Source organism: Hydra vulgaris, chromosome 02, assembly GCF_038396675.1.
Source record: "Hydra vulgaris chromosome 02, alternate assembly HydraT2T_AEP".
NCBI classification, from domain to species: domain Eukaryota; kingdom Metazoa; phylum Cnidaria; class Hydrozoa; order Anthoathecata; family Hydridae; genus Hydra; species Hydra vulgaris.
This window is the reverse complement of record NC_088921.1, coordinates 61,627,559-61,651,570: the sequence shown is the minus strand read 5'-3', so window position 1 is coordinate 61,651,570 and position 24,012 is coordinate 61,627,559. Positions and strand designations below refer to the sequence as shown.

Sequence of the window (24,012 nt, the reverse complement as noted above, 5' to 3'; positions counted from 1 at the left end):
ATTTATAAAAAATATTTATATTTTTGCATACAATATAGAAACACAAAAATAAAAAAAAACTGTTTTTTTAAAACAATTGGCATCAGCCAATTGTTTTAAAACCTATGCCGTTTTAAGACCTATGCCGAGCACCGGCTAAATGGTTGATGCACTCTTATCATAAACTTCGTCTTTTCTCTTTCAGAAAATTCCAACTCTAATAGTGGTTGCTTGCAGCATTGTTGGAAGTGAAGATGTTAAAAAAAAAAAATTTATATTCACTTTTCATAAGTGATCAGTCTCTGTATATTTTAACAGGAATTTAAGTTTCTTCCTGTTGCGAGTTTTATTTTTTTACTATCACCAACAGCAGATATTTCTTTTAACAAGAAACAACTCTGTCAGCAATATTTTAATTCATTGAAGTAATTAAGGCGTTAAGATTTTGAAAAGTTTTTTTGTTATTGCAATGATAACAAATACTTGGACCAATATATGAAAGCATTCTGAACAAAATGAATTTCTTTTTTCATGTAACCTTAGATTTTACGGAGGTGAATTTAAAAAGATTAAGTGTACTACTACTTTTAGTACACTACCCTAGGCTGCAAATAGCACAATTGCAGTTGCCATCTTGTTTAATTCTTCCCAACTTTCTAACTTAATCAGGACCATTCATCCAGGAAATATCCACAGCTATACTGATAGTTTTACCTTTCTGTTTTAAATATAAGTTTATCTTGCAGCCTCCGCATATTCCAGACGGATGAGAAGGTTCAGACTGAATACAAGATCCACAAAGTTTTTGATCAGATGAATTAATGAATTATTCTTCTCCAAAAATTTATGTTGATAAGATTATGTTTAGATCATAATTAGAAAGAAAAAAAATTAATAAATATTTTAATAAAATTTTATTTAATAAAAAAATCAAAGTTATAAAAATCCGCCCCCATATCCGCCGTTTTACGAATTCTGAAAAACAAAAATTAGGTACCAAAAGTGCTACACTTTTTAGGCTATCTGCTACATTTTTTTTTTCCTATGAAATTTAGCAAGTACATAGGAAATGTGCATCAAAATCTGGATAGGTTTGCAAACTAACTGATCATATTTTCAACAATAATTTGATGTGAGAACAACAACCTAATTTTCAAAATCAATAAACACAATACAAAATTTACCAACCACACATAAATGTCATTTACCAACCACACATAAATGTCATATAAAATCGAAGTTTAACTATTCTTTTTTTTTTGAAAAATGATCCAACTTTGTATATGTTTCTAAAAAGAAACAACTTTAAAAAGTGTTTATCTGACGCTACCTAAAAAAAAAGTTCAAAGTTCACGTGGCACAGAATTTTTGCCAAAATTTGGTTCCGTAAAACGCGATTTCCGCATACCTACCTATTAAATTATGACACTTGAGTGGCTGAAACCATGAAGATTTATAGTAGCTGTATGCTTTTGAGTTTTTATAATCACTAAAGGTTTTACTTCCAATACTAACCTACTTGATCGGTTAAATGTTAAATATATCTGGATATAACAACATCGGCCAAAATGTGCTGTTTTTATAGGTGAAACATTTTTGTCTATTGAAGCAAATACGCGAGCCACCGCAAGAATTAAAGTCAAAGAATATCTCCACTCTTCAACTTTCATCTTCGAAATCGTATTGGCTCAGTACTTTCCGGCCGAATATACTTAGCAATTACTCGAGAAATACTTAACGAATTAATTCCTTTTTTTTTTTTAATAACGAAATTTGTTCTATCATTTAAAGTTTTTAATCAGTTTGTACAGATTTCAGCGCTAAGAAAGTAATTTAATTTTTTGAGATTAAGTGCCATCATGACCTGGATCTTGCTTTCAGTGACCTTTTTCGATGCTGCTTTCCCTTTTTGCTTAAATTTTTTGTCATTTCTCGCTAACTTGCTGCTTTTTAAGAAGATTCCTTTTACAATTATCCAGTAGCTCTTGATAACGCGCTGCTTAGGGCAGTTAGGAGGATTTGCATTTTTTGTGATAATTTCGATGTCATTTTGGTTGTACCACTCCATTGCCTTCTTGGAGTAGCGGAACGTTGCCAAATCCGGCCAAAAGATATTTGCCTTGCTTCGTTTGTTAATAAATGGCAAAGTACGTTTTGAAGACGTTCAGTCACAAATCACGGCCTCAAATCGGAAGTCAAAACCTTTCTACTGACGAATGGAGCACTATTAAGGCCACATAAGCAAATCGCTTGCCGCACGAGGATCTTTGGAGCAAACCTTTTAGTTTGAATATACTTAAAATTGTTGCTGACATAGACACCTTTTGAATGATAATAATATTGATGGCCATGCAACTGAGAAAAATCTTTTTTGCGGTACGTTTTGTCGTCCTCAATAATCCTTAAATTTTCTCGTTAAAAAGTTTGAAAAACTACCTTGCCTAACTTAAAAAGTTTGACAAACTTACCTTTTTTTTTTTTGGTGTAAGCCGTCAAACCTTTGCTCTTGAGTGCTTTTCTGAAAAAGAAACGACTTTCGAACTTTTTGGCAAAATCTCATTGGGATTGGCATGAATTTCTTGTAAATGACCGAGTTCACTTTGTTTTTGTCAACAAAACTCTTTATCTTTCCACCGCCTCTTTTTCTTTCGATAGTTTGAACCGTCTTGTAACACCTCAATATGTCTCCTACTGAAGATTTAGCGACTTTTGACAACTTTGCAACTTTTGAATGTGAGTAGATTGGATTTTGAGGGAAAATCTCCAAAAATATTTTCCAATTATTTGATTGTTTTGTCATTTTAGACTGATAAACTGATAGTATTAGTAAAACACCAATACAATTAAATATATGTATATAGTCTTAAAAAAAAGTTTGGAATTAATTCTTTAAGTATTTCTCGAGTTATTGCTAAGTATATCCGCCCGGAAAGTATTGAGCCCAACCGATAATATGTTTTGAAAAGATACGTTTAACTATTTTACTATTTGTGAATATTGTAACAATTGTTCAGTTGGTAGAGAGTAGAGTCAGATCGTACTTATTATTTTTTAGATTTTATGAACAACGCTAAAAGTTAACCAAAGTCACCTGTGCATAATAAAGCATAACAAATTAATCATAAAAACTATTTATCTTTTATTTGCAGTCATATTTATTTTCAAATTTTGTTAATCGATAAAGGGTCGTCCACAAATTACGTCACGCAATTTTTGATCGTTTTAGAAACCTCCCCCCACCCCCTCGTCACAGCATATTAACTCTTCAGTAACAAGTTCCGTATGAGTCGTCACAAAACCACTAATCCCCTCCCCCCTATGGCATGACTTAATTTATGGACAACCCCCTAATAAAGTTTAAATCTTTTTGGAGAGTTGATTCTTATTTCAGTTTAATTTTCTTTCTCATAAAAAAATATTCACGTGTATTTTTTTATTTAAATATATGTTAAAAATTTAAAGTTTTGTGTAAGAGAAATATTTTTTTCTATTTTTAGTCGCAAGCGTGGTTAGTGAAAATAACAGCAAACAGATGTTAACATATATAGCAATATTTGTTTCTATTTTTGCGTTTCTCTTTGGAATTGTTTTCGGTGTTTTTATTCTTAAATGCTTTTTTCCGAAATCTGAATGTCGTGATTATCCAACGAAAGGTAACTTTTCTACAAAATAAAAAATTTAGTAGTTAAGATTTTAAGAAATTAAAAATTTAATTTTTTTTTATGTTTATGTACTTTTATTCATAAGTTATATTTAAAAATTATAATTTTTTGTTTCATAGATAATGGAATGCAGAATAGTGCCTATACCAGTACAGATTTTAGAAAAGGAAACGAGATAAATTACATCGAAAAAATTAATAATAGTCACGTTTAGTTTATATATTAAACTTTTTTTTATACTTTATGCTGATTTGTATCAGTATTAAAGGACCTCTTTTAAAAATAATCAATTTAAGTAACCTCCGTACTTTTCAAAAATGAAAATTGTTCATTATAAGGTTACTTAAGGTTTTTATTTTCCTTTTGTTATGTTGAATGTAATCCTTTTGACTAAATTTTTTTTTTAAATATTTATCGAGTATTATAATAAGTTATTTAAACAATTTTTTGAATTTTTTTAAGGTTTGGAAACAACACTTATGTTTTTATTTATCAATTGTAAATACTTTTTATATTTATATTTGTAGTTATTTTTTTAAATACTTTTGGTAATTATTTAAGCAAGTGTAATTTTCAACGTTCTTATTTTTCTACTTAACATCTTTTTAAAATGCTACATAACAGGGCCGACGATACGGGTTTTGAAGTGAAGGGGCACAATCGTTAATTTCTAAAAAAAAAATTTTGTTCTCTTTATTTAAAAATTTAAAAAAAATAAATAAAAGGTCCTAAACGTAGAGACTTGCAGAAGAACTTCAGGTCTTTTGCAAGTTTCTGCGTTTTTATTTTCGTTTTTTATTTTTATTTTGAACTGTCATAAGAACCGCTTATGAAGTATCTATTCATTAAAAATAAATTATTTATTTTAACTTAGGTTTTAAAACTTTAAATAAATATATCGATTCTGAAAACTCACAGAACAGATTTGAAGACATTAAAAATGAACTACTTTAATTTCGTTAAATAACGAAATGTTTTACATTTTGTTAAATAGAGTTGCTTAGAGTGCTTGTTATGGTAGTCTTTATTTCTATAAAAAAATTTTATTTAATGAAAAAGTAGTAGCTGCGAATTTGAGACTGATCAGGTAAGGGAAACACTTGCCCCACATCAGTAGTACTAGCAGCAAATGTTTTTAATTTTTTTAACAAAGCATTGATCTTCACGAATTTAAAAAAATTAATATTATATTATGCAACAGAAAAATGTCAAATATTAGTTTTGTGATAAATCAGCGTACGTACGCCGAGTGTGGGGATTGTTGAAAGCATGCAGTTGCGTACGAAGGGGTCCTAAATCAGTGGTTTTCTGCATGCGTACTAGATAGATGCCCCTTTCGCAGTTTACTAATTTCTTAATACTTGGAACTTATCAACAACAAAAAAATCATTACGCTAGGATACAACAGCATCAAACACTGGTCGATTAAATATTGCTTGTATTATTTTTGAACAATTGCTAGAACGTAACCTTACCGTGTTGACATTCGAAATTATTCTGAAAAGAATTTTAATGAAAAACTCTTTCTCTTATCCTCTAGACCAAATGTACCCATTTTTAAAAGTTTTTAAGAAATTTGGTATCAATTTTAGAACTAACGTTGAAACGTTAATTCCAATTTAGAAAGCGATTTTGTGAATTGTTGTTTAGTGGTATTCTAGAGGATTAGTTTAAGAAGATAAATAGTTTTTGAAATTAATTTTAATTTTCCTTGTTTGACCTTTTTTTCAAAGAATACTTTTTGGCATTCGTGGTGCCACTCATCTTGCTAGGTAGATGGGAAAAGCTATTTGCAGTTTTAAAATGTGCTTATTTCGAGTGAATTTAAGTTAACAATGAAAGAAAGTCACGCACTTTCAAGCATCTGTGCATTTTTTTATTAAAATTTACATAAAAGCCTATATTCGTGCACCTTTTGCTGTTGAAGTTCCGAATAACAATTTCCAATTGCTAAATGCACTTTTTCAGTACCTGTTGTATCTTTTGTTGCATTATGAAAATTTATTACCAATTATGTTACTTAGGGATAAAAAACTCCTGCAAATTTTCAAAAAAAGTTGTTTTATAATTAATGGATAAAACTTTATGTTTTATTTAGGCAGTTGTTATGGACAATTTTATGGTTTAATTTTGTGGAGTAGATTATAAAAATTTTAGAAAGCCTCTTTGAAAAACACTTTCTTTGGTATTTTGTAGATTTTGTATATTGGAACTGTGAGTAGCAGCTTCAATAATTTGTTTTCAAAATTTTCTAAAATTATTTTATCCTGTTATTTGCTAAACATATTAAAGTTTATTGCCATAGCAAGCTTTGTTTAAAGTTAAACATACTTTGCACCTCCATCTCTAAAGGGAAAGGGGTAGTCGGTAAAATGCGAACCGCGAACTGCGAACCGGTAAAATGCGAACCACGGAGCCAAAAATATAATCATAGCTTGGTTCAAAAGCTAATTATCTAATAGAAAACAATATTTTTCATTCGGCAATGAAAAAACTAACAATATGACAACTACTTGCAGCGTTCCTCAAGGATCGATATTAGGACCACTTTTATTTTTAATCTATATTAATGATTTAAGCAAAGCTTCTAATATTCTAGATTCTATCTTATTTGCTGATGGCACAAGTTTATTTTATTCTCATAGTAATATAACAACATTGTTTAAAACGGTCAACATTGAACTTATTTAAAAGTTAAGTTTAAAAACTAATTATACTATTTTTCATCGCCTTATGATCATGCGGGGTATACTTAATACACTTTTTTAAGTCATTCAATTTAGCAGATTTTATTGGAACCTTTCCGTTTGGGTAAAGAAGCTGTTCTAGCAGGTTCAGTTTGTTTTAAGTATTTTTTTCTCATTATAAAAGAATGTTTGACACCTATGTCGTATTAAAAATGGTGAAATTTGCTTATTGCAAACTGAGTTTGTTGATTTCTACGTTTACCCATTGTTTCAATTGAGGTAACGTTTCTTTTATAGTGGACACCAACTTTTAACATCGTAAACTAGCGATGAACTCTCTACATCAACCACTAAAATAACATAATAAAAGACTCTGGGGAGGTGAGGAGGTGTTACTCCTTCCCTTTTCCCCTATCAAATGCCCATGATTATGAATATATACTATATTAGTTATTAAATAAATATTGAAGTTTCGAAAAAAATATCCTTCGTTACAAAAATTTAAGTTTTTCAAAATTCTGAAAAGAAGTTATTTTTGAATAATTACTTTGTTCATTACAGATACAATACATGAATCTAATTTTTTTCATATGACCTAAGATAAAGTTTTATAGTGGACTGGCTACCAACTTTTGACATCGTAAACTAGAGATGAACTCTCTACATCAACCACTAAAAACTTTCTTTGATTACTAGTTTTTAATATAAACTTTTTATTTTTTGAATGCTGTACACTCTGTCATGCCTTCTTAACTCTCTTTTTGTAATCAAAAAGACACGGTCACAGCGAAAAAGCTGTGACTTATTGTCAGTAAGCGCCATAAAAAGTTTTGAAAATGGTTTTTATTTTGCCCCACACAATTATTGACATAAAAGTTGAGTTCATCATTTCCTTGAGGACAGGTAGACAGGTAATGCAAAAGAAAGGAGCAAGTTTCATTTCGAGACTTTCTAGTCTACCTCTCGTGATAAAGGTAGATTATTGCAACGTTTCTCTTCACATCATAAATAGAAAATACAATAACCATTAATTGCCTTAGGTAAAATAGCTTTTGCACAGGTATTTTGGGCAGTGAAATGTCTTGCATATAATCTACTGCGAGGGAAAAAATTTTTTACATTTTTTTCTTCCCTAGCGTCCTGTACATTTTGTTTTATGGCTTGGTAAAATTTTTTGCTCGTCTGTTATGTACTACCAACTCAGTTACTGCTGTTTGCTTAGCAACTTCATTAAGGATAGGTGATTTTATCTTTAGCTTTAATTCTTCGCATATGCAACAGGTGTCTACTTGATGTTGACCGAAATGTAAATGAAAGTGCTTATTGTAGTAGTTAAGACTTGTAATTGAACTTTGACATTTTTTTTCATGAATTAGTTCATACATTAATTTCACGTTCAAATCTTCACTCAAAAAATACCTTTCCGTCATAGAAGATCAGTTTTTTCGGAAAGAAGTCTATGTGAGCGTATACCTTAGCTAGTGTATCATGACGGGTAATGTAACTCGTAATATAACGCCTCTCAAATCTTAAACTGCTTTTCCAACTATTTTTAAACCCCATACTCTTTGAACCCTCTTTTCCGACACAGAAAAATATTGATTAAAATACCACAACACATACCTGTACTCGTTCATCTCCGATTAAAACATGATACTTAAATTCCTTTTTGTTTCCACCGTTACTTTTTCTTTTCCGTACAGTATCTTTATTGTCATCACAACTTTTTCCCTTGCTATCTCTTAAACCAGGCCTCTTCCTCACTATGTCCGAAACATCAATCAAGCTGTGCAAAAATAAATCCTGCTTTCTTTTGTATTGACCTGGCTGTAGAAGTTCATAAATGCATCATCAAGATTGTCTTTGCCAATAGATTCAAAGCACTTTCTTGAACAACTGAAAAAAAACATTATGTTGTAATTTTTCTTTTTAAATAAACTATAGGTACCCTATTCTAAGAAACAAAATAGAGTTTAAGTTAATATACGATAAGTGATTGTAGACTACCCTAAAAATGTCATTCTATTGTCTTAGGCCTACAAATATTTACATCATAAAAAGCAATCAACAACCTAGGTCTATAGGCCAACTATAAATTACCCAGCCTAAATCTGACCAAATTTTAGACAAATTTTTACAATTTGGCATAGGCCTATTATTAAATCAAGAATTATTGTGTATTATTGCTTACCTGCATGGATCTCCGATAGACTTTGCATCAACCTTTTGTCCCCTGTGGTTTTCATATGCCACACCAGTAAGCCTAGATTTCTTAATCTTTTTCCTTTTATAACCATCTGGGTTTCTTATCTTTTTTTTATAACTTGTATGATCAGACTCGCTACCACTATCACCCATTTAAAAAAGCAGTTAATCAACTTAAATAACTATTAAAATGACTACACGTAATAAATCAGCTTTATTCACCACGCTGTTGTACAAACAAAACAAGAAAGTGATGTTACATTTGGTCCGCTGTCTTCAGAGCAAAGTTTCTTGTTTTTTGTTAAAAGGGCTGAAGTCCGGACTTCAGCCCTTTTACCAAAAAACCAAAACTTTTAGACACTGTATTGGCTAGAAAAAACTTTTGACAGATACCTTCTTAACACAAAATGATGGAGCTATCCTTTGAATATACAAATTTGTAAAAAAGTCAATTTTGTAAAATATGTGACTTCCGCCCTTTTAACATGCACTGATTCAAATACCTTTGATTGTGAACTTGTGCGTGTTTGCCTATATATATATATATATATATATATATATATATATATATATATATATATATATATATATATATATATAATATATATATATATATATATATATATATATATATATATATATATATAGGCACACACGCACAAGTTGGTTTTTGTTTTCTTGAATGAATTTTTAAAATTAGCATAGCATTGCATGACCGTAAGTTAACCTTCATGTTATAGAGATTAAATTACTTCCTTAACTTTTATTAAAAATAACTTTGAAAGACCATTGAACTATTTTGCGTTTTATATAAAGTTCTTTAAAACATTTTGCTTTTTTCTCTCATTTTTAATTTTAGTTAAAACGTATTTATATAAATATATAAAAAGAGGGGACTTGGTGATAAGGCAAACCTGTCTTCTTCTCGTCCTTGCCATTTTTATATATATTATAAAACACGGAACTTGTTAATATTTGCACGGCTAAATAAAAGTAAAAAAAAATGAAACACAACCTAATTTAAACAAAATATATCAAATTCCATTATATTTAATTAAAATGAAAAAATGAATGAGCAAACATTTTTTTTAAGTATTATAACCAGTGATAATACATCTCTACTTTTAAAAAAAAGGAAATGTAAATGAAAACGATCAAACCTGTACGGGAAATATGCGCACATTTGATGTGGTCAAGAAAAGTCCAATTTGCAAATAAAATTAATTTTTACATAAAATTTCACTTAAATAGTTCACTTAAAATAGGACAGCTAACCCTTACAATTGGTGCTCAGCGTAAAACATTATCCTACCAGAACCTGCTTAAACTTTCTTTTTATTTCCCGGTAGCAGCGTACATAGTGAATGGCTGTTTTTGGAAGTATGTATAATTTATGAAGAAAAGCGCAATCGTTTGCTATCATCAACTGATGAAAATGTTTTCATCAAAACTTACCTCCTATAGATTTTAAGTATCAAATGTGCTAATTATTTGTTAAAATAAAAAAATATAAAAAATAGTTATATGCAATCCTTTTTTCAATTTGGAATTGCTGAATAGTTTGCAATATTTGGCCGATTCCCGAATAGTAAAAAAAGTATCCGAATAATCCAAATACCGAATTGTCACCGAATTTTTTTTTTTTTCTTGAAGTTTACATTTGTTGTCGTAGTAAATAAATTACACTTTCACAAACACAAACAAGGTTTCTGAAAGAAGATCGTACTGATCTTAACATCAGAACCTTTTACAAACATGTGTATATAAACTACATCAAAACATAATCAACAAAATAAAACATAATCAACAAAATAAAACGTAATTAACAATAAAAGTTATAAAGAAAATATAAAATTACAATTAAAAAAACCTGACTACATCATCCATTAAGATAATTAAATTTTTTATTTGAAAATGGGAAAAGTACAATGCATGTCGAAATTTGACAAAACAATTTTATTCCAAAGAGAGACTGCACGATATGCAATACAAAACTGATTAAACTGATAAACTGATTAAACTTGGTTCGACAAAAGGGCTCATGTATGAAATTATTGTTTCTAAGTGTATATCTATTTATTGGTTTCAAACAAAAGAGATCTTTAAAAACGGGTAAAGATATATCATTTTTCCACATATACATAAAGCACAAAACATTAAAAACATTAAGCTCATAAATATTGAGAACTTTCATTTTAATAAAAAGTGGTTTCTAATGAGTATATCGATCCGCAAAGTTTATTAAACGGGTCGCATGTTTCTGACGGCGATAAAGGCATTTTAACTTAACATAATTTAAATAACTACGAATTAAAGAGTAGTAAAGTTGAGTTAGACTTTTTTTACATAAATATGTTCTGGATTTATATAAAATTCCAATATTTTTAGAAATTTTTGTACTAATATAGTCGATATGCGTTTTCCATGTGATGTTTTCATCAAGAAAAACACCTAAGAACTTGGTTACATTATGTCTTTTTATTTCAACATCATCAATAAAAATTTTAGGCAAACTTTGGGATAAATAAGCTTTTTTAGAGACTAGGTGGAAAAGATATCCAATTTGTTTTTTTAATGTTAAGAGTTAGTTTGTTGCATTTAAACCATTTGGATATACTTTCAAGTTCATCATTCATAGTATAGAAGAGTTTGTAAATGTTAATATCGGAAAAGAATAAGTTAGTGTCATCAGCAAACATGATACTCATTAAATTCGAAGCTTTATTTAGATCGTTTATATAAATCAAGAACAATAATGGTCCCAAAATGGAACCTTGTGGAACGCCACATAAAATATTTAGAAATTTATTTGGATGATCATTATTGCAGAAAACAAACTGTTTACGTTTGGATAAATAACTTTTGAACCATTTTATAACTTTGCAATTTATTCTATAACATTTTAGCTTTTGTAGTAAAATTTCATGATCGACAGTATCGAATGCTTTCGAAAGGTCGATGAAAACACCTAATGTATATTTAGACTTTTCAAAAAAATTAAAGATTTCACGTACAAATTGTATAACTGCATGTTCTGTGGAATTATTGCTTTTAAAGCCGAACTGATATTTGTATAAAAAATTATTAGAATGAAGATAATTGTATAATCTATTGTACATAATACGTTCTAGAATTTTTGAAAATGTGGAGAGGACAGAGATAGGGCGATAATTACTGATATTTATTTGATCACCTTCTTTTAAAATTGGAGTAACCTTAGCAATTTTTAGTTGTTCAGGAAAAACTAATTGGCGTATAGATGCTCCATAGACCTTAAACAGGATATCATTTAAGTATTCAAAAATTCTATGACTATATTACCGTTTATGTCATCTGCTCCGGTTGATTTATTTTTTTAAAGAGTTTTGAAAGCTTTTTCAAACTCTTGAAAAGATAGTTCAGAAGATAATTCGTTGAAACTAGTGCAATTATCCACCTGTACTAAAAAATCTCTATATGTAGCATTTGTATAAGAAATTTTGTTTGCTAGTTTGGGACCGATGTCAACGAAGAATTTATTAAGTTCATGAGCTATAGCTCTTTATTTGCATACATGTTTGTTATCAACTATAATTGTTTGAGGGAGGAAACCTGAGCATCTTTTTTGTCTACCACTAATTTCATTCATTATTTGCTAAGTGCGTTTTGAGTTATTTTTAAATTTATCTTATGAGTCTTGAATTTTTTTTCAAGTTTTTACGAACTTTTTCAAATAGGTATTTGTATTCTTTATATATTTTTTTATTTGCAGATGATTTTGTTTTAAGATATTTTAAATAAAGCTTGTTTTATTTTTGATGATTTTTTAAATCCCATGGTCACCCATGGATTGTTTATATTTTTTGGATTTAATGTTTTTACAATGATAGGAAAATTAGCGTCATACGCGGAATAAAATGTTTCAAAAAAGTTATCGTAAATTTTGTCTGCATTATCATTAAAGTTAATATGCTTCCAGTGTAGGAGTGATAATTGGTTTTTAAATTATTTTTAATGTTTCTTGTTTTTATGTATTTACTATTTTTTTATTTTTATTTTTTATTTGTTTTATGTATTTTATTGGTTTTTAAATTGTTTATATTGGTTTCGTTAAAAGTGCGTATTTTAATTTTATTTGATTTGGTTATATTTTCTTTAATACCTTTTTTAAAAATACTTTGTTAAAAAAAAATGCCCAAGTTCTTACTCACGCCGCACAGTGGAGTATTTCAAAGTAAAAGTCGATCAAAAGTCGATTACAAGAATTTTGTAAATGTATACTCTTAGCTATATATCATGAAAGCTTTATAAAGGCTACATCACTAAACAACAATTTTAGTGTTGCCCACGCCCCCTTCCATGTATTACAGTAGTTAAAACTCGGACTTCGCGTGAGCTCTTTGTATTTGTTTTTTACGCTTCCAGTCAAACACAACTTTTAAAAGTATTATTTAAGCTTGTATACTGTAAAACCTTTGATAAATCACGATGAACGTTGAAGAAGAAGGTATGCACATACAAAATAAATATATAATTTCTTCATTTTACTTAACAAAGTGAGTTTTTGTTGATATATATTCGAGACTAAAAATGTTAGGTTTTTTTTTGTAAATACTATATTCAAAGTTGTTTTCGTATATGAATTAAGCCGAATTAAGCTAAGATTTTTTATGTAACTTTAACATTAGTTATTCTAATTGAGATTTTTGAAACAAAATGTTCCACATATATCTTCCATTTTTTTAAATTTTGATTAAATAATACGACAAAAACATTGTTTGTTGAATAAAAACTTTTTTTTTTTTTTTTTTAAGAATCCCAACCAATGATGAAAGAGATGACTAGAAAAGAACTCTACGATGTTATGAAACAATACCCAAAGAAAAAAATTGATGACAAATTTGTTTTTTTAGAAGATCATCGCAAAATTATTAAAAAATGTACTGAAAATGAACAAAGTTGACTAAAAAACGGCTTAAATACTTTTAAGTTTCATTTTAAACAAAAATGGATAGCTGCTAACAGCATAGAAGAACGTTTTTTGAAGCGCAATGAACTACGGCTCAATGCTATCATAAGTTTACCCACCTATATAATAAAAAGACCTGGTCGACCATCAAAAGATTTCGAGGTGTTGAGTTCGCCAAGGAAGAGACGTAGAACAAAAGCTTTGAGGGACCAAATATCTTCTAAACAACTAACCTATGCTGCCCAAATAAGTCAGCGTGATGCAGGACATTGTGACGCGTCCAGAACAATAAAAGATATTAGCTGTTTACCGGAAAAGGCGAAAAAATATAGAGAAAACTTTCAGTTCAATTCCATTCAGGCGAATGTTATAAAAAAACACACACCATCGGAAGCATTATGGATTTTTGTAGAAGCCGATATGACAAGGAGACAATATGAAATAATTCATGCAGCCAACAAAATTATTTATCCATGATTTTCTCTTTTGAAAAAATCAAAAAAACAATGTTATCCACCACAAGAGTCAATGACAGTTTCAGAAACGTGTTGTGAAATTAAACTACAAGATATTCTAGACCACTCATCTAGACGCTTGTGTGAATATTTAGATGAATTTTTGGAACCTTAAACGAAGAAGAAAGAAGCAATTTAGAGTATTATCAAAATGGGATTGTGATGGCTCACAGCAGCAAACATTTATACAAAAATTTTAAAATAGTACAGATAGTAACTCTAACATTTTTCAAAGCTCATTTGTGGCTCTACGGCTTATATGCCATATTGGTAGCCAGAGATTATTTGGCAAAACCCAGTGCCCTCTTCAACAAGATATTGTCGCCCAATACAAATTCGTTTTATCCATGAAACTAAAGATATAACAAATGAAGAAATCTATCAAAGAAAAAACTTAAAAAGAAATGTATCAGATCAAATAAAAAACTTAAGAAAAACTGAAATACCGAAGTTTTTTGGTAGTATTATACATATAAAGCATACCTTGGCATTTACAATGGTTGATGCAAAAGTATGCTATGCTGCAGCCAACATTTTAACCCTTCCATGTAATATTGATAAACCTAAATTTGTTTTATCAATATTACATGCAAGGATTAGATTTTTCGAATCTTTGCTACATTTATTTTACCACATTCCCATAAAAAAATGGCAAGCGAGAACACAAGATGATAAAATAATTGTGGCCAAAACAAAAAAAAAACATACAAAACAAATTTAAAGACAAAATGGGGCCGCTGGTGGATATTCCAACTGCAGGTTTCGGGAATACTAATGACGGCAGTAGGGGAGAGTGGGGAGCATTGGGCACTTTTTCACATAAATGCTAATAAAACTGTTATTTTTTATTATAATCAAAATTTTATTTCAAATATATCTAGCACACATATTTGGCTGTAATTATTGCTAAGAAGAGTTTTAGTATTAAAATTACTCGTAAAGTTACATAAGATTTTCTAACACATGTTCAAAGTGCCCAAACCTCCCTGTGGTTGGGAGGTTTGGGCACCCCTGTGGGGAGGTTTGGGCACTGTATTTAATATGCACGATATTGTTTTAATATACTACTATGCTTAAGTATTATATAGCATTGCTATAAAAAATTGTAATCCAACTTGTAATACAAACATTTTTTCTCATCATAAACTTTACAAAAAATTAAACAATGTCACTTGGAATCAATACTGCACAATGTAGGACTTAATAAGACTTGTCTTAAATTTGGTATAACCCAAAGAGGCTTGTCAAATTTATATTTTAGACTGCCACGTTTTATCCATGTTGTTGGTGTAGGCAATTTTGTCTTTATATTCTCCAGGGGGACGCTGGCTACGTCCTCGATGTCAGGAAACATAAACGTATTTCTTATCTTACTCGCTCTCATGAATTTGACAGTTGCCATGGAGTGATTAACCTCTTCGACTATTCCAACATAATGATAAACAGTTTTTTTGGTGTCAAATTTAACTAACACAAAGTCATTGATTTGGAATTTTCTATCCATAACAATCACATCGTCTACATCAAAATCTTCTTCCGATGAATCAATTTCAACAAGGTCTACATCAGAAACGGAAGCATTTTTTATTTCATCATCACTGCTAATCTTCGTGCTTTTCTCGTTTCTAGAGCATTTTCGATTTTTGTTGAGCTCTTTGATCTTATCTTTTCTTTTTCTTTCTTTTTCTTCCATTTCTATAATTCTTTTCTCGGGTGTGTCTGTCAATATTCTAGTTTTTCCTTTCTTCCGTTTCATGCCATCCAATTTTCTGGGGCCGGCTTTCGGAAATGGTCTTACTAAATCAGGTGTTACATTGACAGTGCCCCTAGTCTGGTTTTTAGATAAAGATTCCAGTTGAGATGGCCCAGTGGCTTCCACATTTGAACTTGTACGATCCTCCAGACTCAGATTTTCTTCTGTTGAAGGCTGTTCCATGATAGGTTGTTCTAAAATCGATTTTTCTGTAGCAACATTATTCTCTTCCGGCAAGCAGCGATCAGTAATAGAAGAACAAACAAAATCTTCATCAGAGAAAATGTTTGAATCGAATGGCCAAATGCCAGGTTTTTTAAATCCTGTTTGAATATTTTGCAACTTGAATGCAAGTGGGATGGCTTTTGCTGCTAATTTTGGGATTTCATAAATTGTTACGGTTTTGCCAGGATTGCTTACCATCCAATCTGTTACAACAGTGTTATAATAAGTTTTGAGTGGTCCATAGACAGTCAGGTCTAGGGGTTGCAGTTTATGGCTGCAGTGCGGTGGGAAAGTCATTACAACAATGCCTGATTCTTTCCAAAAATCAAGAACTGGTACTGAAATATGGCTCTCGTGATTGTCCAGCAGCAATAGAACTGGTGAGGAAGGCGTTGGTTTTGCGTGTTTTGCAAAATGGTGTATATATTTTAAAAAACATGGTGCTGTCATCCACCCTGAAGGATGTGCTGCTCCATCTGAACCAACAGGTGCATCATTTAGCATATATGTTTTGAAATTAACCCGTGGGAATATGAAAAAGGGTGGTATTGAGTTACCCAATGCATTAATACCGCAGCAAACCGTTACAAGTGTCCCTCTTTCAGCTGACGTTACTTGCCCAACTTGCTTAGTGCCTCTGAGAGCAATCACTTTCTGGGTTCGTTGTACTGTTGATAATCCAGTTTCGTCTATATTGTAAATAGACTCAGGGCTGAAGCAATGCCGTTCATATACAGTTTTAAGATTTTCAAAAAAATCTCTGACATCTTTCTTATTGAAACTTGTGGCACGTGAGAAACTGGTAGCTTCTGGTGTCCTTATCGAAAGATGAGGTTGTCTTTTAAAAAATCCCCTTAGCCAATCATTGGATGCAAGTTTCTTCTCTGTCCAGTTGTCTGGTATTTTTTTATTAATAGCAGTGGCGTATTCGTAAACCAATTCACGTGCCTTCAGTTTTGACATTCCATGGTTTAGTTTAAATAATGTTACAAGATATTCTGAAATTTTTTCTTCTTCATCTTTCATGAATATTTGGGATGATATAAATTTAGAAGAAATATCTTTCACAACGCCACCCTGTTTTATGTATCTTTGAAGGTTAGACCTGGGTATATCATATTTAATCGCAGTAGTTTTAATTTTTCCTCCTTTAGAAACCTCTTCCAATGCGCGCAAAATAACTTCTCTAGGTATTTCACGTCGTTTATTTCTTTTTTTAAATGAAAACGGCATTGTCCTGAAAAGAAATGATTAAATATTCAATTCAATATGCATAACAAAAAACTACAAACGTATGACACCAAAACAAACTATAAAAAAGGGGGAGCATTGGGCATGCCCAAACCTCCCTCCTACCTGCGTGCCCAATGCTCCCTATAACCTCACTTTTCAAATAGATTTGAATAAGTTTATTTTTATCAAATGTTAAATCCTAATTGCCAGGTAAATATAATGTTTATTAAATACAAAAGAAAAAGTTAACACAGATACTTACACTTTCTTGCAGATTTCTTTGTTATCTTTCTTCAAATCCCAAACAAAATATTTACTTTTGTACACAACAAACCATTAAGCGCATGTAACTTGACAACCAAGTGAAATGACAGAGACACTTTTGATGAGCGGTGTTGCCAGTTATAAAACTATAGTGCTATGGTAGAAAACAAAAAATATCTAGAATAGATTATGAGAAATGAGGGGGTGCCCAAACCTCCCGACTGCCCAATGCTCCCCTCCCTCCCCTACATCAAGAAGATTTTCCTCAGATCCTCAAACCTCATTCTGCACTACCGGAGTTAACATTGGACTTATTAAGAATTGTAGTATCATTTTGAAAACCTTGTTAAGTAGATATAAAATAGATATCAACAAATTTGAAAAGTTTGCAGAACTGACAGCAGAACTTTATGTTGAAATTTATGGATGGTACCCAATGATTACTACAATGCACAAGATATTGAGACATGGCACCACAATAATTGACCAAGCAATATTGCCTATTGGTCAATTATTGGAAGAGGCAGATGAGGCTCGAAAGGGATATCCTAAACAGACTTCTGTTAAGCTGAGGCTCGAAAGGGATATCCTAAACAGACTTCTGTTAAGTTCCTATCCTTTGTTGAGCAGTGCTAGAAAGAGGCTCAAGAATAAAATAAATTCTGTTTATTTTATTTAGAGTTCTTGCTACCAGAAACATTGAACAAACAACAGCAATATGAAGAGGAGGTATGTAGCGAAAATGAATCAGATTAGTGTCTATTTTTTATCGTTTTTTAAGTATATCTTTTTATTACATGTTTTTTTTCACCTTTATAGTAGGGTTTATTTTACCTTTATAGTGTGTGTATTTGTGCATTTCCTTTTTTTTTTAAATTGTTTGTATTTGCATTACTTTTTTTAAAACATTTTTACTCTTAAGGCATTTAATGTTTTAATTGAAGTTTAACACTTTATATTGGTGTTTAGTTGTTTTTTTTTAGTTTTTTTTTTTTTAACTTCTTTTTGTATGGTTTATATGCAAAAGAGTGTTCTGGGTAAAAAAAAACCAATTATTTCAAACATTATGATTTCAAACTGCTTTTTATTGTTTATCTAATTGATAAAAGCCATAAAATAATTTTGATCAACTTTTGACCTTAAATACTACACTTTGCGCCGTCAGGTGGTCAATAACAACAGCTTATTAATAAGTTTTTTGATTCATTGTTTATAACTTCAATAGTTAATATTTCTTTATCGCCATCAGATACACTTAAATCATTCCTAACATGAGGCTGAGGCTTGAAGTTTTTCATATATTTTTACAGCTAACGTTTTACTTACACATTTGTGCTTCTTTCCCTTCCCAATGTTTGAAAGACAAGATTTACATATTTTTTCGTGGGGTGCACGTGACTTGGAAAACTTACTACTACTTCTTCTTGTTCCGGTTCTTCCACGTAAACTGGTTAGTTTACGTGAAAGAACCGGAACAAGAAGAAGAAGTAGTAAGTTTTCCAAGTCGCAGTCAAGCTCGGTATTGATGGAGGAAGAGGCTTGAAGGTAAGTAATTTCATTCTAAATATGTTTATGAGAACTATGATTCAGTCAAAACTAAAAAAAAATTGTAAAAATAAAAAATATCTTATTTTAGATCTGTTTGAACCTATTGTCAGATTGTGAGAGCGAAGGTTTAGAACTTGACAAATAAAATCATGAAGACAAAGCTACAATGAGTAATATGAAAAACCTCAAAATTCAAAATATAAAGAAGGTTCTGTAAAAGCTTCTTTTTTACTAGCTTTAGTTCCGAATGTTCCTGAAAGTCACTACAATGTTTCTATATTAATGAACTGTCTAAATTTAGATAAAATTAAAACACTCATTTGTAGCTGATCTTAAGCTTTGTCAAATAATGTGTGGTTTATCTCCAAGCGCTATGGCTACACAACCTTGCCATATATGCGAATGGAAACGAATGCAACCACTTAAAGAAGAGAAGCTTAGAACATTTGGTTCTTTAGAGGAACAGTACAAAAAAATTTTTCAATCAGGTGCAATAAAACGTAATGCTAAAGAATTTTGCAATGTTTTTAATCCTCCATTGATACACGTAGAAACAAGCGACCACTTAGTGGCAGATCATCTTTTCCCGCCAGAGTTACACCTAATGGAGGGAGCTGTTAATCATATTTATAATCATATAAAGAAATGTGGTGGTAAAAACGAAGTGGCCAAAGTATCAATGATTTTAAACATTTCAAAAGAGGTCCAGAATAAAGCCTTTAATGGCAACGCCTCGCGTAAAATTCTTAAAAACTATTATAAGTACATGCGTGCATTGCCAATTAATTTAAAGCCATTGGCAGAGGGGCTTAGAATTTTAAACAATTTGGTTGAGTCTTGTTTTGGACAAAAACTTCATAACAATTTTCAAACACATATTAAAAACTTTGAAGATCACTACAGAGCACTTGTTGAAGACTATGGAATAACTGTTTCATTGAAAATTGTAAAACATATAGGTGCTTTTTGTATAGTAAGAGGGCGCGGATTAGGCTGCTACTCTGAAAAAGCTGTTGAAGCAATTCATTACAGTTTTATCAATGAATCTTGGAATAGACTCAAAGTTTCCAAAAGTAACAGCTTCTTTTCTGAACATTTGAAAAAAGCTGTTATCAGTTTTAACGGAAAAAACCTTGTGAATATTGCAAATGGGAATCTAAGTTTTATTTTTACTTAATTTTAACTTTTTTATGATAATGTCACAAAAATATGTTTATTAATAAACAGAATCTTAATAATATAAAACATTAGTTAATGTCAACGGTTTGTATATATATATATATATATAATGTAGTTGTATTTTACAAATGACATATTCATGACAGTCATATCCAAACGATATATTCTATTTATGACTTATTTTCACAAATTAAATGACTATAACTTTTAAATAATTGATAAATTTGTTAAATAAATTTATTTAAAAATAAAAAATAAAAAAAAATCCACGAGTTTGGGAAAATATTCCTAATTTGGGCCCTTTTGGCCCTTAAAACGTAAATATTTTGCTAAAAGGAATTTTATGATTTCGGTGACATATCAAACCTAAATCTACTCATTGTAACGAATCTAACGATGTATGACAATGTCCGGCGTCAAATCGCAAAACTAAAAAGTGGTTGCAGGCAGGTGTGTGTGTATATATATATATATATATATATATATATATATATATATATATATATATATATATATATATATATATATATATATATATATATATATATATATATATATATATATATATATATATATATATATGTGCGAGAATTTTTTTTCTTCTAAAAGCTTAAGAAAAGGTGTATTCTTAAAAATAATTTTGATCAGAAAAAGTTTTGATACCCAAATTTGCATATTTAGAAATTGAAAAATTTAGTAAAATCTTATTTGTCACATTTGTCCTTTATTATGTTTTACATGTCCTTCTTTTTCATTGCGATGAAATATTAAATGTAAATAATGTTTTTAGACAAGTTGCAATTTTTTTTGATACTTGTTTCAAAGTCATTATTCTGCATGAATCCTACCAGCAATGCAGATTCTGGACATTTCAGGGGAAGGGGTCTTCAATTTTCAATGAGGTATTAATGATTAACAAGTTTGCTTATAACGGGTTTTTTTTTGTTTCATAAGAAATAAAGGTGGTGCCAGTGATGCGGTTTCCCAAAAAAACAGGAGGTTTATCTCATCTTACTCAAATAATATTTTGATAACACTACTATAACACTATTAAAAAAACAATAAATAAAAAAACGTATCTTTCAAACCTATTGACATTGAAAATTTATTAAAATTTCTTTCTTTGTTTTAAAAACAGGTAGCAACTCTCTATTTTGAAATCTAGCTCTAATTTATTCATTTCTTGCATCTGGTCCAACTACTGACATGGATGCTACTGTCACTTGTCTTACAGCACGCTCGGTACTTTGAGTATGAATTTTAACAGAAGGAGTTATTAGAGGTGTCAATCTTAGCAATACCAACTTATCTTTAGTGAGCGAACAAGTAAAACAGGTTCTCGTACTACACCATTTTCCCATTTGACTAGCTCTTGAAGAGTAGTTGCTGAAAAGTTAAGTTTAGGTGTTTTTCTTGGTCTAATTCGCATGTCTCCAAGGATATCATTACCCTTTTGTTCCTAAATTCGGTCAACTGCAAAGTTGCGGTCTTCTGCATTATTACTAGATAATAAAGAGATTAATAAACTTTCATGGTTCGCAACTGGATGTTGGGAGTCACAATTTCTCTTACTATAACAGGTTGATTTCTAAGAATTCTCAATTAAGACAGAATGTGATTGGAAGCATCTTTAAGTCTGTCTTTAACTTTAATGTCAAAAAAAAGTTTAAAGTAAAATTGTAAACAAAATAAGACAAGTAACTCAAGATTTTTCAAATTCTGATCAGTTAAGTCATGTTTCCTTGTCCACATAAAGATTATTCTCATGCCAGAAGTGAGCCATCTGGCATGACTTAAGGGGCCACATTGAATTTCTCTAAGATTAGGTGGCAATACACCGATCTTAACTGCTTTACATAACTTGTAGGTTTGTTTTTGATCTGTTGACATATTTTTTAGTATTGTTTCTGGAATGTCAACAAAGCTTCTCTCCCTCTGGAAGAGTTTTAAATTGAGGGTTGTACTCCATTTTATTAACATCAGCAAGACATTTTCCCACAGGACCTACAAAGCCAGTACATGATGTTAGTCCATCAATTCCTTTTATTAGGTGACGCAAAAATAACTTATTTGAATGAAGCATGCGTATGGCCCAGTGGCATTTGTGACCTAACAGCTTTTCAAGATGTGTTATAGCACCACCTTTCCAGCCGGTGTTAATTGAAGTACTATCAGCTCCAAGTACTAAACATGATTCAGTAAGATTATATTGTTGCAGCAAATTATAAACACCTTCAGCAATCTTTTTAGCTGGCTTTTCTGAATTTTATAAAATACGGTTTTTATAAAATACGTTATTAAAAATAAAAAAAATTGTTTTGTTATTATAAACAATGAAATTCTACAACAACGAAAGTCTCTTTAGCAAATTTTATTATAAGAATAATTAAAGTTAATACTTTTGAAAAGATAAACAAATTTTGTTGAAAGAAAAAAGACAAATGTTTTAGAAAGCCGTTACAATCAAATAAGCTTGATCTAAAACCTTTTTATATTATCGAAACGTTTTTTAATGAAGTAACAAAACACTTATAATGAATTTTTAATAAATTAATAACAACAGATTATTAATAATTATTAATAATCTGTTGTACTTTTTTTTACTTATATAGTTATGTATTTTTTATGATAAATATTTATCTGTTGAAACATTAAAAAAACAAAAACAAAGTACAAATGAAGGGCTTATTGAGAAACAATGACAAGCCACAAAAACAAATATTTTAGAAAAATGACTTTTAAATTTTATTTAAATCTATAAAATCAGTGCTTGCAGTAAGATGATTTTATAATTATAGCTTTAAAATTTGTTAAATAAAAAATCTGATTTAGTTTCTAAATGTAGACTCGAAAATAAATACCTCTTAAAAAATTATAAAAACAAATGACCAAATAAAATTACCCCCATTCCAAAGAAATTTATTTAATAGTTACTTTCTGTAACTTCCCGTTAACCAAAAAAACATAGTATTTAAAAAAAAATTTATTTTTATTTTTAGCTTTAATAATTTATAACTTCCTGTAAAATAATTTTTTCTATAAATTGAATTTTTTTTTAGATTTAGTAACTCTTCCTGATGATCCAGCAATGGTGGAACGTAAAGTTGAAGAAAAAAGTTAGATAAGTGTTTTTTACTAATTTATATATATATATATATATATATATATATATATATATATATATATATATATATATATATATATATATATATATATATATATATATATATACACACATATGCGTACAATAGCATGTCTTCCTGCGAAAGACTGTTTCCTGATTCATATAATTTGCAACCTTTTAAGTTGTCTGCCAATTATTATCTTACTCTATATATTTCAGGAATTTCTCTTCCAGAACATCCCATTCTAATAGTGAATGTTTGCAGCCTTGTTGAAAGCGAAGATGTTGAAAAAAAAAAAAAAGTTTGACTTTATAAATAATTGTACTTCAATTATTATTACCTGGTTAAAGCCAAAGTGGTTATATTTATAAATTAATTTAATTTTTAATTTAATTACTATAGAATTGTTATAATAGTTATATAGATTAGAATAAATAATGACAAGGTAATGACAAATTATTTGTATGCACTTGAAAAAGTATTTGTTAAATTATATAAAAAATATGTTTAATTTATAATATTCTTATATAACATATTTGAGCTCTTAGCCAATAACTAATATGAAAACATATAGTATAAGTGACTTATAGGCTAACATAAGTTAAAGGTTATAGTATCTTATATAAGAAGATTATGAATAAAGTTATCCACAATATAGAATATATCATGCATATAACTTATATAGAATG

The 24,012-nt window shown here is 29.8% G+C and overlaps 1 protein-coding gene across 2 annotated transcripts in view; it reads left to right on the top strand.

Annotated features, from left to right (window-relative positions):
- LOC100210581 (uncharacterized) overlaps positions 1–4,211 on the top strand; it is a 63,255-nt gene extending 59,044 nt beyond the window's left edge. For both annotated transcript variants that reach the window (XM_065791619.1, XM_065791620.1), the window contains 2 exons: positions 3,477–3,632; positions 3,761–4,211. In XM_065791619.1, coding sequence (XP_065647691.1) covers positions 3,477–3,632; positions 3,761–3,855 — 251 coding nt within the window. In that variant the 3' untranslated portion in view covers positions 3,856–4,211. The remainder of the gene's footprint in view (positions 1–3,476; positions 3,633–3,760) is intronic.
- The last annotated feature ends 19,801 nt before the right edge of the window (positions 4,212–24,012 follow it).